General features: G+C 51.5%; 8 protein-coding genes across 8 annotated transcripts; 4 read left to right on the forward strand and 4 right to left on the reverse strand.

Annotated features, from left to right (window-relative positions):
• Nucleotides 1-2,408: 2,408 nt before the first annotated feature.
• T069G_00948 (uncharacterized protein) lies at nt 2,409-4,643 on the forward strand (the record flags this gene model as incomplete). The annotated part of the gene is made up of 5 exons (XM_056168158.1): nt 2,409-2,472; nt 3,119-3,166; nt 3,337-3,442; nt 3,506-3,930; nt 4,018-4,643. The coding sequence occupies 5 exons, from the start codon at nt 2,409-2,411 to the stop codon at nt 4,641-4,643; spliced, it is 1,269 nt and encodes a 422-aa protein (XP_056033474.1).
• Nucleotides 4,644-5,100: 457 nt separating this feature from the next.
• On the forward strand, nt 5,101-6,308 carry T069G_00949 (3' exoribonuclease family, domain 1 domain-containing protein; the record flags this gene model as incomplete). The annotated part of the gene is made up of 2 exons (XM_056168159.1): nt 5,101-5,577; nt 5,688-6,308. The coding sequence occupies 2 exons, from the start codon at nt 5,101-5,103 to the stop codon at nt 6,306-6,308; spliced, it is 1,098 nt and encodes a 365-aa protein (XP_056033475.1).
• A 213-nt stretch (nt 6,309-6,521) lies between these two features.
• Nucleotides 6,522-7,335, reverse strand: T069G_00950 (uncharacterized protein; the record flags this gene model as incomplete). The annotated part of the gene is made up of 2 exons (XM_056168160.1): nt 6,522-6,914; nt 7,006-7,335. The coding sequence occupies 2 exons, from the start codon at nt 7,333-7,335 to the stop codon at nt 6,522-6,524; spliced, it is 723 nt and encodes a 240-aa protein (XP_056033476.1).
• A 747-nt stretch (nt 7,336-8,082) lies between these two features.
• Nucleotides 8,083-8,858, forward strand: T069G_00951 (cytochrome c domain-containing protein; the record flags this gene model as incomplete). Its single annotated transcript, XM_056168161.1, has 3 exons — nt 8,083-8,092; nt 8,480-8,765; nt 8,834-8,858. 3 exons carry the CDS (start codon nt 8,083-8,085, stop codon nt 8,856-8,858), a joined length of 321 nt encoding a protein of 106 aa, XP_056033477.1.
• Nucleotides 8,859-9,359: 501 nt separating this feature from the next.
• On the reverse strand, nt 9,360-11,624 carry T069G_00952 (ATPase family associated with various cellular activities (AAA) domain-containing protein; the record flags this gene model as incomplete). The annotated part of the gene is made up of 1 exon (XM_056168162.1): nt 9,360-11,624. The coding sequence occupies one exon, from the start codon at nt 11,622-11,624 to the stop codon at nt 9,360-9,362; it is 2,265 nt and encodes a 754-aa protein (XP_056033478.1).
• Nucleotides 11,625-12,202: 578 nt separating this feature from the next.
• Nucleotides 12,203-12,964, forward strand: T069G_00953 (snf7 domain-containing protein; the record flags this gene model as incomplete). The annotated part of the gene is made up of 3 exons (XM_056168163.1): nt 12,203-12,240; nt 12,317-12,680; nt 12,755-12,964. 3 exons carry the CDS (start codon nt 12,203-12,205, stop codon nt 12,962-12,964), a joined length of 612 nt encoding a protein of 203 aa, XP_056033479.1.
• A 278-nt stretch (nt 12,965-13,242) lies between these two features.
• On the reverse strand, nt 13,243-14,372 carry T069G_00954 (fructosamine kinase domain-containing protein; the record flags this gene model as incomplete). The annotated part of the gene is made up of 3 exons (XM_056168164.1): nt 13,243-13,339; nt 13,421-14,102; nt 14,186-14,372. 3 exons carry the CDS (start codon nt 14,370-14,372, stop codon nt 13,243-13,245), a joined length of 966 nt encoding a protein of 321 aa, XP_056033480.1.
• A 660-nt stretch (nt 14,373-15,032) lies between these two features.
• On the reverse strand, nt 15,033-15,272 carry T069G_00955 (uncharacterized protein; the record flags this gene model as incomplete). Its single annotated transcript, XM_056168165.1, has 1 exon — nt 15,033-15,272. One exon carries the CDS (start codon nt 15,270-15,272, stop codon nt 15,033-15,035), a length of 240 nt encoding a protein of 79 aa, XP_056033481.1.
• Between the last annotated feature and the right edge of the window lie 1,899 nt (nt 15,273-17,171).

Below are 17,171 nucleotides of genomic sequence, written 5' to 3' on the forward strand. Positions count from 1 at the left end.
CTACAGTAACAGGACACGCGGGATGAGATTTGATGGAAGAGACATGGCACGGGCCCGAGGCCGGAATAGGGACCAGGTCCAGTGGGAGAGTTTGGGGGTTTCATCCCATGAAGCCGCAGTTCGCCCTGGAGAGGAACGAGGGAAAAAGGTTGGCAAGGCCTGGAAAATCCCCAAAATAAAATAAAATAGCACCGCCAAGCACCCCTGTCCCTACATGCAGGCGACGTGCACCCGATGCCTCGTCCAATGGGCGGCGGGCCAAATGCTCCATATAACAACAATGTACGAAGCGCATGGGCAGACGACGAGCAATGGCCGGAACACTACTGGCAGTAGTACGGAGAGCTATATACGGTAGCCCTGCCAGCGAGGAGGTAGAGAGGCACCACTCAGCTGCCAAGGTGACACATAGGCCCGTGTAATGCATATTGAGCCTTTGGAAGTATAGCAGTTGAGTCAAGACACATGAGCGCCGAGACAGACGGAGCAGAGGTGAGATTGGCGAGGTTTTACGCTCAGGTGATGGTCGACTTGCTGCCGGATAAGCTTTCACTAACTGAGGGCTGAGATGGACTGATCAATGTCCTAGGCCCTCCGTACACCATCTATCTGTCTGAGCACCGACCTACATAGCATATGCATGGACGAGGCGCCATCGTGGTTAGTAGCAGCATTTCCGTTAGGTACTTGCAGCATATATCGTTTAGTCAGGGCGCCCGTCTGTCCAATCATTAAATATAGATAGCCCTCGCCTCATTAGCCCGCATCGAGAAATGGTCGCATGAGGCTTCTGCTGGCTGATATTACCGGCAAAGCTGTGTGCATATTCGGCATGTCCAAACAGCATACCAAGTAGGTACAGGTGGGAAATACGGTGAGCAAAAGCCGTTACCTCGCTGCCCCCTTGCAGCCAGAAGATGCATCCCAACGGCCTCGCCAGGTCCAACGAGATGCTAGAGCGTCGCCACGCTCCTTGGTCTGCCGGGCAAGGGAGGGCTTCGGGGAGTTTGCGTGCATGTAGAGTTCCTGGCTTCCACCTGGCACACACGGCTACTACTGGGATATGCGTGTTACCAAGGTGTATGATATAGTACAAGTAGTATCACAAGGCATCAATGCGGGCGTATCCTTTCTATTATCAGCATGCTAGACGTCATATCGGAAGAGTCGATTAAGTGCTTAGTAGCACAGAATGATCCCATTGAGAAACAGTAGTGACTCAACGACTGCCTCCAATACCTTATACAGGCATAGGCAAATTAGTGTAAGTACGGACGACATCATGGAAACGTACGCGAGATTTACCGCCTAGCATCGGCCGCAGAACCCGAACCCTGGATACAATGCCTATGGGTAATCCGGCAACTGGAACATTTCGGAATCGTGACAGTACCGTAAAAGACCTCAAGGTACGGTTTGATCCTCTGGCGCGTTGCTAAACCAGGCCGATGAGCTGTCATTGTCTCCATCCATCCACATGTTACCTGTATCTTCCAGGGTCCAAGCTGCCAGCTAGTACCGGCTTGAGAAATCATGCCTACACGTACATACTCGTACCTTGTAGTATGCTCCGCAACGTTAGTACATACAGGCGGTTGAACCCATTACAGTACGCCGATAAGGAGCTCTGGAGGCCTTTTGGGGACTTGGTAGCATCAAGCCCGGGATGCCTGTGGCCGCTTTGAGCACCCAAGCCGCACAGTTGAAGCAACGTTGAGGTCCATGGATATGGACTGATGCATGTACCTTAGGTACGCACCTGTGGCCCTCGTGCTTAGTGAGTTTAGCGACTGGACGGACCGCTGAATCTGGCGCTGTCAACGCATCCCGTCACCCTGGCAGCCACTAACACAATCAACTCAACCCCTCACTTGCTCCCCCCTTTGCCCCGCCATGGCGATTCGAGCTTGACCTCATCAACCCATGAGAACCTCTTTTTTTACTCCGCCGAGGCGCGCTTGCGATGCTTGAATCATCTTTCTTTCTCTCCATCTCCGTTAACATGAATTCCTGCCGTCGGCAGCAGAGATAGTGGCCCTGCCCTGCCCCCGTCCAACCAAGCAACTGCATCCTCGCCCGTGGCCAGCACCACGCCCAGCTCCGCCATAAGCCAGCCTGCTTCTACTGTATCGGCATCATGACGGCGGCTAGATCACATACATGCCACCCCACAAGTTAAAACTGTCCCGTCGTCTCTCACCCAGCTGAAGTGCCTGGGGCGGAAGTTCTGCTTGTTCCGCTTGGACTTTTTGCCGCTTCGAACTCCCTTCCTGCGCTATACCCGTCCGCCTTACTGTACCTTACCTTGGGACCATCTCCATCTATATGGAAACGCTCGCATTCACTCCATCTTAACGCCTCACGCACCAACTTGCCTGTTCAGGAAAACTCGAGGTGCCAGACCAGCCATGGACTTAGACGGTGGGCAGACCCCTGAAGACGCCTCTACGAGCGAACTTATATCCCCGATCGGTGAGTCAATAAAATCACAGTCGTTTTTGTTCCTCTGCCTTTTTTTTACAAGACACGTGCGGCGTTCAATGCTTGTCGTTGGCTCGGGGCATTTCAATCCCTTTCGGCAAAGTCTCTGCCTTAATGCCAACCCCTGTCCAGCCTTTTTTTGCCATCCCACAACAACACGGGCACACTCTTATCACGCATTTCCATGTCAAGAAAGCGTGGGATTCGTGCTACTCCAACGGCTTTTCGAGCAGCCTAGTGGCTGCCACCCCGAGCTTTTTGCCTCTCATTTGCGTAATGGCCCCCCCATCCTGTCTTATACCCAACCCCCACTTTGCAACCTCTCGATATTGTTCGTTGCAACATTACTTTCCAATGTTCTCTTTACTGGCTGCCAGTTCATCAATGCGTGTAAGCCGCCGCTACGATGCTGTGTCCAGAGAGACAAGCTGTTTTGTGGCCACCCCCATATAGCACCTTTGTCATCCTTCGAAACAATATCACCAACATCCATTTGTCTCCCGGCTTTGATGTTATGTAACCAAGATTCACATGTAGTAGATATTTGTCAATTTATACAAATACCCCTTCATACGTGATTGCTCTCGATTTCATGGCTGATGTACTATTTTTCAAATCACGCTAACAAATTGCAAAGGATATTCAAACTCCTCAAAATGCGGTTACTGTGGCACTCGAGGACAGAGTTAGTGCCATCATTATTCTTGTTCATGTATTTCAAGTCATTTCACCAGAGACGCGGAATCCAAACTCCTACTCGCCCTAGACTTATCGTAGTTGTTGTGTTACCATCAGAGAGCAAGGATGGATTTCATCTTCCTAGTCACAGGCTAACCCCTTTCCTTGAGCGTTTAGGCTTTTCGTATTATGCGAGTGCTACGTCTCTTAGCCCTCAGTTTTATCTCACCTTGCTAGATCGTTGCTGGAGGCGATCAGGAAAACTCCTATATCGCCCCAATCAGCGAGCGTCCTGTTGTCCTCACTATACTATACGTCTGGATTCGGACCAATTTTACCCTACAAGGGGCCAGCGCCAAACCATTAATCGCTTCAACAAACATGTTCTCGGCGAAGCTTATGTTAAACAAGCTGCTCGTCTGTATCCAAGATCACGCGAAGAGACCAAAAAGCGTGACAATGAGTTTTGCCTAACAGAGCGTATTCATGAGGCTGAGCTAAATCGGGTCAAGACACCGCCCGAGCCAGCACACAAGTGGGAAGTTACCCTTGAAGAAGACACTTTTACTGAAGAAAAATATCTCGTCTATGATAATTATCAGAGAGTTGTCCATGGGGATGAACCGGGTGAAAGGACGAGGCACTCGTTTGAACGTTTTCTCTGCAACTCACCCCTACAGCGTCAAGTCATGGTTGGGCCTGATGGACGAAAGCGCCGCTTAGGCTCCTACCATCAATGCTACCGCCTAGATGGCGTCCTAGTGGCTGTTGGTGTACTTGACCTGCTGCCGCAAAGCGTCAGCTCTGTTTACTTCCTTTACCATGAAAGCGTTCATACATTTGCTCCTGGAAAACTAGGTGCCCTTTATGAAATAGCTCTCGCCGTTGAAGAGGGCTACCGATGGTGGTATCCTGGATTCTACATCCACAGCTGCCCCAAAATGAAGTACAAAATCGACTACGGCCCTCAGTATATTCTCGATCCGGATAACTTGGACTGGAGGCCTCTCGATAAGACCATTTTGGATATCCTTGGCAGGGACACTTATACAAGTTTCTCCACAGTCTTGGGAGGAAATGTTTCTAATACATCTGAGATGCGCTCTGCAGTCTCCACAGGCATACCCTCTAGTGGAGCTCCTGAGACGTCCATGTCTTTGGATGAGAGCCCACAGAGCCCGGAGGATGCCAACTCGGATGAAGACATTGACGAGGAGGTTGACGAGGTGTACGACTCATTGTTCCGATCTAAAATGCCAGGCATCCCTTCTGTCGCCACCATGGAAAGTTTAGACCTGGATCACATCATTCTCAGAATCTTTCCTACAGGTCCGTTGTTTGAGACTTCGGATCTAGTTGGCTGGAGGCACAGCAATATCAGACAGCCGTCGGGCATCAGGCATAGCATTGCACAGCTGATTGCAGCATTAGGCCCTGATTTGATGGGTGACATATGCCTGGATCTAGTGCGCCGGCAAGTGTAGCTGACTGCACTACGGTATTAAGATTGGATTACCCTTTTGCCCTGCTGTTGGTTACTATGTACGTGTAGGATTAGTTAGGATACCATAGCTCTTGTAGCGCCAGTGTGTACGTCACTAGCGAATTTCTGTAGATAAACTTTTCATCTTGCATTTTCGAATTATTAAAGCGCTTTTGAAAACCAAGCATGATGTACGCTTATGTGCTCTATAAATCCTTTTCATTTGTTCAGTTTTCTCTAGGTTAAGCTGGGCGAGCTTGGGAGAGCTCCAAACAGCTGCCCCACCCCCGCATCGTATCTTATCTTATCGTTCACCTAGCTGAGCCGATACAACTTTTTGTCAAGTTCAAAAACCTTTCAGCAACAATCATCACCAGGCCGCCATTCCACGCCCCCTTGGAGCAATTGCGCCGTAATACCTTGTCTCGGCTTCACAAACACATGGAAATACGGTGACAATGGCTCAACAAACATTATTATCCCCCGCCGAGCTCGCGTATCTCCACAGTTCCCTCTCCCTCAGCCCGCCCATCCGCCCCGACGGCAGAACATCCAAGCAGTTCCGGCCCCTGACAGCAGAGACGGGCATCCTGCCCGGCACAAACGGCAGCGCGCGCGTCTGTTTATCAGACGGCACGGAGGCCATCGTGGGCGTCAAGGCGGAGATTGAGAAGACGGTCGACCCGCTGGGCGGCGAGCACTACCAGGAGTACGTCAAGAGCGCGAGCGGCGTGGGCGGCGGCGATGCGGAGGCAGACAGGCGCGAGGCGAGGGGGGAGTGGCTCGAGATGACGGTGGAGATTCCGGGCTTGAGAGATGACGATGCGGGGACGGTGTTTTTGGCTGAGTTGTTGAGGGAGGCGTTGCTTGCGGATGGGGAGTTTGCGAAGAAGCTGTGGATTAACAGACGGTTTCACTGGAGGCTATATCTTGACGTGAGTAGATGGAATTTCCCTCCTCCTCCTCTTCTTTTTCTACGTGATTTTGGTGTTGTCTTGGGTTGGGTTTATATCATATTTTGAGTACTAATGAACTTGGGCTATAGATCCTTTTGATATCACCACCGCTTTCATATCCCCTGCCACTCCTCTCCCTCACAACACATCTCGCCCTCCTCGCCACAAGACTCCCGCGCCTCAAATCAGAAGGTGACGAAGACCCCATGTTCGACGACGACTGGGAGGCCGCCCCGTTCCTATACCCTCGCGAAGGCGCCGCCACGGGCTCGCGGCCGTCCATTACGCTGCTGGTCGTTGCCGTGGGCGACAGCATCCTGTTCGACCCTTCCAAGGAGGAGCTCGCGGTCGCTGACTCCGCGCTGGCTGTGTCGCTATGTGAGGTCAGGACGCAGCGCGAGCAGGGCGGCATGGAGGTGGACTCTGGGCGCGAGCTGAGGCTGGTGTCGATGCGGACGATTGATCCTCCCTCGAGGCTGACGCCGCCTGGGGTGCCTAGCACGGCTAATTTGGCGGCAAGCGGGACGTCTGATACGACGCAGCAAAAGCAACAACAGAGAGCGGAGGAACACCCCCAAGAAGGCGTCTGGAAGGCGCCGTTGGGCGGAACTAGGTTTGCCGTCCTGGATAGCATTATGCAGGCTGTCCTAGAAAAGGGGGGTGTTGCAGACGAAGTCTTGGATGGGCTGGAAGGAGTAGACCTGGCGTAAAACATGTTTGCCATATTCTGGGCTGCGTTTATTGTTTGTTTGCTTTTTTGCTATATACTGGTACATCTACATCATGTTCGGTCTCACTGACATTGGGGGAATTTGCCTAATGCCTAACGTGCGGGGTTTTACATCTTAGTGTTACAATAGAAAAGGGCATCTCATATGGCCCTGCCAATCAATGCACATATAATGAATCGTATCATGATGTCCTCAAAAGATGCCCAGCCACTTCTTCTTCTGCTCAGCGGGGGCCTCGGCCTCGGGCTGGGGCGGCAGCTCGCGTCCCATGGCGGCAGCCTCGAGTTGTTCCTCCGACTTTTGCTCGTCCTTTCCAAACACCATCTGCACGGGGTCCTTGGCCTCGATGCCGTGCATCTTCATAAAGTACCTGCGCTTCGCAACGTCGTCGAGGTGTCGGGTCCGGTGCTCAGTGGCCTTGAGGGCCTTGTCCTTCTCGTGCATGAGGATGACGTTTTTCCATTGGGCGAAGAAGTAAGTAGGCTGGTGCCACAGGTCGGAGATCGGCGGCACGAGGTCCTTGAAGGGAGAGTTGTAGGCGTAGTTCATGAAGAAAGTGTATACACCCATGGCCAGAAGCGCGCCCTAAACGCAGATTAAAACAAAAATGTCAGCCCAAACACCGCACACAACTACCAGTGGCAGAAAAAGACCATATCCATTGCTCAGCCCGTACCATGGTGATAAAGGTGTGCAGCAGCCTGCTGTGCCAGAACCAGTGCGTCCACGTCCCCTCGGGCGCCATCATGCCCGGGTAGTTCCTCTTGTTTTGGGCCGCAATCTCGTCCTCGGTCAGGGCAGGGCCGTAGTGCTTGGGGACGGAATTGCGCTTAAGCCTCGACCCATGCGACGGCGGGTTGAACTTGGCCGGCTTCTCCAGCACGATGGGCTTCTCGGTCGAGATGAAGCGGACGTGGATGTTCTGCGAGAGGGGGATCTGGATGCCTCGCCAGAGCGGCCCCTGCAGCGGCAGCAGGAAGCGCGGGATGACTGCTCTCGTCACCATTGTGAGTGGCTGACGATGCAGGAGATGAGTAAGTGTGTTGTAGTGATGGGATCTGGTAAAGAAAAAAAGAAAAAGAAAAGAAAAGATGAACCACCCGCCCGTCAAGAGCCTTGGTCGTTCTCTTTTTTTCACTGGCGTTGCTATGAAGCTCTGCCCATCCCACCAAAAAAAACTAGCGGATGTTGAAAAAAATGGGGACCCCCAGGAAAAGGCTGGCGGTAGAGACTCAGAGCCTCTTCCTTTGCCGATGTTTCTCCGACAGAGAGTGAAGCTGAAAAGATGACAGGGAAGCTGCGGAAAGAAGGAAAATCCGGTGGAGCCGGAAGAGAGAAGAGCGAGAGAAAAAAAATCTGGCAGGGAACAAGGATGAGTACAAAGAGGAAAGCCCACATGCTGTGGCGCTTTCCCTTCGACGCCGCTTTGGCCGCCCGACTTTACCCGGGGAAATCGCCCGACGAGTGAGCGTGACTGTGTAATTGCGGGCATCTGATTGGCTACCCACCAGCCACACTTGTGGCTGATCACCGCCGGTTCTGCAGCACCATGGTGTCATAAACTTTTTTCCTTGAAATTTCTGGTTTCCTCCTGTTCCTTTCTTTTCCTCTCCTATACTTCTCTCATACCCTATTTTTCAACCTCACAAAATTTTTGTTTTCCAAAGTAGTTAACCGGCTTAGGTTTCTCTTTGGACTTTTTCAACTCTCTCATCTTTTCTACCTAACAACTCTTTAATACCCATACTTCAAAATGGCTGGCGGTAAGTTTTTGGTGCTGCTCCAACTCGCAGAATCCGGTTGCCGAGACGTTTCCGAACAAGACGTGGGGAGTGCCATTGAGGCGGGCCACGACGGTCGACGACTTGGACGCTTGGTGTTTTGGACCTTTTGATGAATGATGCACGCAAATATTACTTTTTTGTGTGTTCATGTCGCCGGCAAGAGTGCTGAGGCCGCCTGGCGCAGTGCGTCATTTTCAAAGGCGGCTCGCATGTGCCTTACGATGACGCCCAGTGCAAAACACCAAACACACCTCGGTCCTTGGTTGTCGACTCAGTGCAACACCGATTGGCTCTTCTCACGTCCTCGACCACTACTATTTCTCGATTCAACGAAAATCCGGTTGCTAAGACGTTTTTTCTCTTCAGGTGATACTAAGAAGGGTGCCAACCTCTTCAAGACCCGTTGCGCTCAGTGCCACACCGTCGAGGCCAACGGCGGCAACAAGATCGGCCCTGCCCTGCACGGCCTCTTCGGCCGCAAGACCGGCTCCGTCGACGGCTACGCCTACACCGACGCCAACAAGCAGGCCGGCATCACCTGGGACGACAAGACCCTCTTCGCCTACCTTGAGAACCCCAAGAAGTACATTCCCGGCACCAAGATGGCCTTTGGTGGCCTGAAGAAGGACAAGGATCGCAACGACCTCATTGCGTACGTTCCCCCCGTTCTTTTTTTTCTACCACGTTGAAACTAATTGTTGCTAACACTCCTCGTTCTAGCTACCTCAAGGAGTCTACCGCTTAAGCGATGAATGAAGAAAAAGAATTGTAATGACAGAGATATCAATAGACGGGGTGCCGCGATTGTACTACTATAGATAAAGTTAGAATAGTCGAAGCACCATCACTGTGCTTGTACCATTAATATCCAACTCCGCTTTTTCAGCGACTGGACGCTGCTTTGGCCTTTTTTCTTCGCTTCATTCATGACGGTGTGTGAGATTGTGAATTTTCTCTTCAGTGTGTGTAGTGGGGTGAGCATTTTGGAGATACAGGATAGGGTTGAACGGGACTCGGTATTGGCTGACGGGATCCCGAATAGCCTTGTGCCATGTGTTACATTTGCTACCCTCCTGTTGCGGTAATGCCCGACAGGGTCTCGCTGCATTGATCGGACGATGCATGTGCCATTACCAGGAATTGTGGTAAATCACCATCGCTTCGTACTTGTGTACATAAATCAACACTATATCTATATGCATGCGCCTGGTATATCTACATCGCCGTTATCTAAACATGTTTCCCCTTACTCCCCCTTTCCCAGCTTCCTATCCAGCTTCCTGTACGAGTCTGGGTTAAGCACGCTACACCGCGTATTCTCCAGCGCATGCTCCCAGTCCTCCTGGTCAATCTCCCGCGCCGACTTCTTGCCCAGCATAAACTTCCTCAGCGCGGCCTCGGCGGCCTTGATGTGCAGGCCGCCGAGATCCGCGCCGCTAAAGTCCTTGCACCGGGGGTCCAGGGCGACGGCCGGCAGCCTCGCGAGCTCGGCCTCGGAGGCGTTGGCGTGGGCCGTCTTGTAGATGGCCCGAAGAATGTCGACGCGCTCCTCGGGGGTGGGGAGATCGACAAAGAGTCGCACGCTGAGACGTCCCGGGCGGAGCATCGCTGCGTCGATCATGTCTGGTCTGTTGGTTGTGCCCATGACGTAGATGCCTGAACGATCCTGGGCGCCGTCGAGCTCCGTGAGAAGGGCGTTGACGACTCGGACGCCGGCATCTGTGGAGGCGTTGTCTCGTCGGGGCACGAGCGAGTCGATTTCGTCGAAGAAGAGGATGCAGGGCGTGGAGGAACGGGCTCGCTGGAAGAGCTCACGGACAGCCCGTTCGGACTCACCGACGTACTTGTTCAGCAGCTCGGGCCCGTTGATGAGGATGAAGGAAGCCTGTGCCTCGTTGGCAACGGCCTGGGCGACGAGAGTTTTGCCGCATCCGGGGGGTCCCCAAAGGAGTGCGCCGGCAGGACGTCTGAGACCAAATTCCTGGTACAGCTCTGGGTTCTTGATGGGTCCAATGATGGACATGTGTAGCTGCTCGCGCACCTTTTCCAGAGCGCCGACCTGATCCCAGGTTACACTTGGGATCACGGTGAAGCCTTCTCTCCGGAGAGATGGGGTGAAGCCCTTGATGGCAAGCCGGAAGTCATCGAGTGTCAACGGCTCTGTGGGTATCGTCGTAAATGCGGGCTGTCTTAGATCTAATGAGATGTCTGATACATCCATTTGATCTCTGTGGGGAGGTCGAGTAAGTATCTCGAGCTGCCGTCCATCGGGGTCCTCTGTATTGAGAATTCGCTCCTGTGCTGCTTGTTCCGCCAATGTTGTGACAATAATAATGTCTGCGCCGACGAAACCGTGCGTCATCTTTGCTACCTCTCCGAGGTCTAAGTTGTCGGATAGTATCTTCTCCCGTGTCACCACCTTGAGAATATCATGCCGAGCATCCAGGTCTGGTACCCTCATTTGAATTGTCCTTTCGAATAGGCCGGCTTCAAGCGCAACGGGGTCGACATCCGTCAGCCTTGATGTTGTTGCCATTGCCAAAACGTTGGCCTGCTCTTGTTGAAGTCTTTGCATCTGCCGTACGAACTGGTTGAGCATCTTGCGGCCGTGCTCGTTGTGATTAGAGCTTCCCGGGTTAGGTATGTGCCAGTCAAGATCCTCGATGAGAACGATACTCGGGGCCAGCCCGATGGCCGTATCGAAAGCCTCGGCCAGACTCTTCTCTACGCGCTCAGGGTCCTCAAAGCAGCCATTGAGAGTTATTACAGGCACTTCGAGGTTCGCTGCCACGGTACGGATAAGTGACCTTTTGCCAGTTCCCGGAGGACCGAACAAGAGCATTCCAGGTACTCTCCTCCAACCATTTCCTTGGTAGAGTTCTGGGCACTTGAGCAGATAGCGTGTTTGGCGCAAAAGATGGCGGTGCATCTCGCCAACACCTCCCAGTGGTAACGGGTCTTCTAATTGCTCAACTTTGAAGCGGGTAGATTTGGGCGACTTCTTCTGTACCGTCTTGTCCTGTCTCTCGGCCTTTGGTGCCTCTTTCGGTGCGTCGCCATTGATTGCTGTCTCGGTACCTGTATCTGGGCCACTTACTGTGCCGTCTCTCTCGTCGCCCTCGGTCTGGATACGTCGCTTCTTGGCTGCAGGCTGCTCGGTGGTGCCCAGAGGTATAGGGTCGACTTGCCAGTGTTTTGTCAGCTGTCGGTTGAGTAGAAATCGATCGTCGTCTACTTTTTTCGACTCGGCCTCTTCTATAGCTGCCTCTGAGTCGTCCGAATCCTCGAGTTCTTCTTTGCGGAACTGCAGTACCCGATCAATGGAGTCTTCGAGGGGACGCTTCTTCTGCCTGGAGAGGCTCGAATTGGATCGTTTGATGGCATCGTATGCCGCGGTGATGGTTTTGAATGGCTTGCCGTCGTTGGCCTCTTCCAATTTTTTTATAATCTGGTAGACGTCTCGATCAAGGCCTTGGCGCAGGTTCAGTCGGGACTTGAAATTGGGCGCCATGCTGGCTGTGGCGCTGTCGCAAACGCTCTTGAAGAAGATGAGTTTTGCTTCATGGCTTGCGCAAAAAATAAAAGTTGCCCTGTAGATTCAGCACGGCGCGGGGATGAGATTTTGTATCACGGCTAGCCGTACATGGCAATTTTATCAATTTAGCGCAAGTTGTGTACATTGAAGAGTACAAGCACATGAGCACTGAAGGCAAGGCATTGAGGAGCCTTATTGCGCTACTTGGGACGAAAAGAAATGCTTGACTAATATCAAAAGACTTTCCAATGCCAATTATCATTTCATCACAACTCTGAATACATTTTCCCGGCTCTCAGTCTCTTTCGTGGACGCTCTCAATCTAGCCTAAAAACTGTGTAAATCTCGACCAAGTGAGATTCCGTCTCCGAACCCCTGTTTATCGATAAAGCTTTCGGCGCCACATGATACATCGAGACAATGACGACAAGGGCCTGTCCGCCGATTATCGTCCCGGCTTCTGTTCCTCTTCATTCCCCGTCTACGGACTCACGGTCGAGCAAATAAACAAAAACAGCGGCCGAGTCCGTAGCGCAAACACATAATCTCTCGCAATGGGTGGCAAACAGAGCAAGATCACCGACCAGGACAAGTACGAACCCCGACTCCGCCCGTCATGGCCGTTATCGCTGCCGCCAGACCGTTTAACTGACAAGAGAGAACTCCAGGGCGATTCTGGACATGAAGATCCAGCGCGACAGGCTACACCAGTACCAGCGCCGCATCACCGTCCTCACGGATAAGGAAACGGACATTGCCAAGCAGATGCTCGCCAAGGGCGACAAGAAGCGGGCGCTGCTGGCGCTGCGGCGCAAGAAGTATCAGGAGTCGCTGCTGACCAAGACGGATGCGCAGCTGGAGCAGCTGGAGAGGCTGACGGCCAGCGTCGAGTTTGCGCAGATACAAAAGGACGTCGTGTTTGGCTTGCAGCAGGGCACAAAAGTGCTGTCTGAGATCCACGCTGAGATGGGCGGCATTGAGCACGTGGAGAAGTTGATGGGGGAGACTGCGGATGCGATTGCATACCAAAATGTATTTATTTGCCTTGTCTTCTTTTGCGCATCTGATCTTCTTCTTCTTTTCTTTATGCTGACTGACTATCACAGGAAATCAGCGAAATGCTCGGTTCGCGCATCACCGCCGCAGACGAGGAAGAGGTCGACGAAGAACTCGCTGCGCTGGAGGCGGAAATGTCCGGCGTTAACCAGAAACTCCCCACGGTACCGAGCGCTCAGCTTCCCGTTTCGGAACGACCGGCGGAACAAGAGGAAGCGCAAGAGAACCGGCCAGAGAGACAAGCGATGCTGGCTGCCTGATTGATTGATTGAATGATTGACTGAATGAATGACTGTTTGGTATGGGAGTATTGGCATGTTGGGGTTCCGGATGATTATTAGACATCTATTTCTTTCGTTTTTGATTGGGTTATGTGCTTGAGTATAGATGGCAGCAACACCATGGCGAGCACGGGATGGCGTTTTTGTATCTTTCTTTGCTTTTAACTTCTTCTACACCTATACAAGATTTCCATTATTTATCATACTTGATTCTCATTTTGGCCATGTTAGATCCATTCGCCGGAGGGCTTTTTACATTAGCTGCCGTATTTGGATGTCAGTTTCTTCATAATTGACATGGCTCCTCCACGATATCCCGTCCCAAAAATTGAGTAATGGTTTAAATGGTGATATCTGTGAAAACGATTAGCTCTGCTCACTTCCATCTTGACATACCCATATACACTCATAAATCAACTGCATTTTAGTACTCACAATTCATAGAGGATGACGCGATCATCCCACTCCTCCTTTGGCTCTGCTTTGGGCACGAGCTTCTCATACTCGCTCCAAAAAGAACCCCCATAGCCGCCAAACATCCTCATGATGCCCAGCTCGTATTCCGAATGGCCATACACGCAAGAAGGATCGAAAACAACCTCTTCGCGCCCGCCCTTTCCGGCAATCTGGCCCGCCGAATGATTCCCGCTCCAGAGATCGCCGTGAATAACAACGGGTGTGATGGCGATGCGGTCATCCCCGATAAGCCGCGGGACGACGCTGCTGGCAATCTTCTCGACCATGTCGGCCGCCTGGTCGTCTGGTCCGTGATTCTCGATGATGCGTCTCATGATGAAGCGCAGTCTATTCTCGGCGTAGAAGTCGGCCCAAGAGGCGCGCCACGAATTGTCCTGCTCCGTATCGCCGCAGCACGTCGGCACGGGGAAGCCGAACATAGCTCTGTCGAAGCCCTCCGGAATGGGCGCGGGGGTTGTATGCAGCTTGGCTAGCTTTGCGGCGAAGGAGATGCCGGAGCCTTTTGACACGGAGTAGCCAAGGTTGAGGAAGTCCGTGGCAAGAAAATACTTGTTGGAGTTTTGCATGGGGCCGTGGCAGTATGATTTGGGGCAGAAGTTGGGGACGGCGTCGTGGATTGCGTTGAGAGAGGCGTGTTCGCCTGTAAGTGAGAGAACGAGGGGATGTTAGCTTTGAGAGATGGGAAAAGACGGAAAGGGGAGAGGATGAATGAGAGGGTTGGACCTTGGAACATTATTTTTGCTCCCTCGCCGGAGGCTGTCTTGACGAAGTAGTCAAATGGCTGGCCATCTTTTGTGGTGGAGAGTTTGAAGGTTGATGAGAAGCCTGATCCTCCGACGGATGAGATTGTGGTGTTGTCTTTGTCTAGGTCTAAGGCCGCGAGGATGGCAGGGTCAATTGTCGGGGACATGGTTAATGCGATATGTTTGAAATCGGCGATTATAAACTTAATATATTAGTTCTATAGGTGACCTGCGATGTGTTTGATGTTGTATTATTGAGATGAGATGTTTTGTAATATGTGAATATGTACACTGGATGAGTATGTGAGTGACGTCAAGATGCTGCATGAATGGCCCCATGAAAATCACACCCAACACAGGCAAACTGTCACAATGAGAGCATCAAGTCATCTTCGATGTAAAATAAGGTATTGATTTTAATAAAAATAAACATAAACATATGAAAGGCTCTAAATTCCATCAAGGGGGGTATTTCAACAAAAATTCCATCGCTAAGACCCAATATCCGCTCGTATTATGTATCCTCCCTCCTTTGCCAAAATCCCTTTCCCCTTCCTTATTGTGTGTGTCTGTGTGTGTGTGTGTATTTTGTCCGGCCTGGCCGCTCCAAGTGGGGCCGGACGCCGAACCCGAACTGATCGGGAGAAGCGCCGTTGGTGCATTTTTCGCGCCCGTTTTATATTGTATTCGCTCGCTAGGTAGAGAGAGAATGAAACAAAGAAAATGTTGAGACCGAAAGTGTGTAGACCCTATAGTATCCAAAGGATCTTTAAAAGACGTATTCGCTTTTTGTGATTCGAATGATATCGGTGAGTGAGTGTTGTCGTTTACTGCTTCTCGGCCTTCTCAACGTGAAAAGACGAAGACGAGCTGGTGCGGCCTCGGGGGCTGACGGGCCTCGACTGAGCAGGGGTGTTCGTCTCGGAGCAGTTGGACGACTCGGGGTAGTCGAGCTCACAGGCGGGCTTGTTGTAGCAGTAGTGGCAGGGGCAGGCGACGACCTTGTTGATGGGAGGTCGGGGGGTGCAGTGGCGGGCCCACCAGCTTTGTCCTTGAGAAGAAGGCATAGTGATTGTGAAGTTGTGGAGTGAGTTTGTTGATGAGAAAAAGAGTTGAGTGAAACCGGGTTAGGGTTTGTGAGTGTTGACAAAGTTGTTGTGTTTTGTTGTGTAAGAGCTCGATGCTTTCAGTGGAGAGCTGTGTAATAGACAGTTGAGTCAAGTCAAGTCAAGATCGAGTTTCTTCTCAAGGAGTTTGTAAAAGATGGAGAAGCTTGTTTGTGAGTGTGGATAGCAAAACATCAAAAGCAACGGGGAGGACCCAGATGAGTTTATATACAACTTATCCTCGCCCCCCATCAAGGGTGACTCCGATATCAAGAATTTCATTTCGCCATAATTGGAAAAAAATAGAAAATACCCACTAGCTGATGCACAAAAGATGACTGGACGCCACATACCCGAACACTGCCGAGAGACACACACACCTCCCCTGTAATCTGCAACTATACCAGAAACGTGTAGATTACGGTCTCGGCGCTCGGTCGGTATTTCGCAATTGGCCTCTTTTTTCTCCGATGCTGCAAAGACGCCTTGGCTTATCAGGGTCGGGTGGACCAAAAACACGCGCCGTCTGAACATGAAAATGGATCACATTACTATTACTCTAGTACTATCATAGGAAAAAGACAACTTCCAAAACAGAAGGACCTAGATAGTGAGGATGACCAAATTTGGGCCGCGTTCGTGCGAAGCTCAAAGTCCTCTCTCAATCAATCAACCTTCTCAACTTCATTCAGGCTGGTTGCTGCGTGATCCACTGCGGCAACTAATCCTAACAGAGCCAATGCTGCCTCAATAGGCCCTGTGTCGATCTGCCCGGTTACAAGTAAAAGTCAGTGACTAAGCCCTGCAAAACTTACAAATTGCGCTGCTGCTATGAAGTAATAGTGCATGAGCTGCATAAGCTATTCCGCCTGGTTCATTCCAAATCAATCAAGCAAGACGCGGCAAAATCCGTGAAAGTTGCATCAATTTCCAGAAAGCAACAGAAAACTCAAGAAAATCAAGGAAAACACAAACCCAACTGCCGCCCGTGTGCAGGATACGAGTATTCCTCTCAGGCACCAAAAATCTCCATCTTCGGCATTGTGTTCCCACTGCAGGCCACACCCCTGCTCTAAAAAAAAAATCGCAGACGTGTGCCGTGTTGCCATTCATCCGAACCAGCAAACATCGAGCAATAACCGAACGACTTCCGAACCACCGCCCTCAAAAATCAAAATTGCGGCCCGCCTTCAGCTCCAGCTCCCAAGCTTCCCAACATGGTGGCGGCTATGCATGAATAAGGTACCTAGTTTCATAGTTAAAACGATACGAGTACGCGTGTAACAAGTAGAAGACTCCTCTCATGAGTCCACAATCACCCGATTTCTTTGCCTCTCTGGTCGATAAATCGATGCACTTCCCTCCCGTCATCTTCCGTAGACATGGGCACTTATAATGGACGGGATGCCTGCCCTGAAAAGACCAGACCAGACCCAGCACAGACAAAAAATGACCCTTCTCACGCAAATCTTGCTTCTTGTTATCGTCGTGAAACTCCACTACCTTTAGGTGCTGACATGGCGACTCCTTCTCCTGACTCTCGCTCGGGATCCGAATAACCCTCCCCTAATCGAATCAGATCATCCTCGTCCAATCTTTATCTCATCTGTCCGGAAGTCATCCCCAACAAACAAAACACACGCGAACCCGCACAATGCTTGCGCCATAGTCATGGTGAAGTGTGGCAGAATTAAATAAGGCTTTGATTTTTTTTCTCTTTACCTCCCCCTGGTTTCTCACCTACAACGTAAAAAAGATACGTCGATACATGCTATGAACAAGCAAGAGCAACAAAATGCCTTGACCGCCGCATCATTCCCGAGCCCCTGCTCATTGGTTGATTTGCTCCCCTGCCACCCA

Source organism: Trichoderma breve, chromosome 1, assembly GCF_028502605.1.
Source record: "Trichoderma breve strain T069 chromosome 1, whole genome shotgun sequence".
Classification (NCBI taxonomy): Eukaryota; Fungi; Ascomycota; class Sordariomycetes; order Hypocreales; family Hypocreaceae; genus Trichoderma; species Trichoderma breve.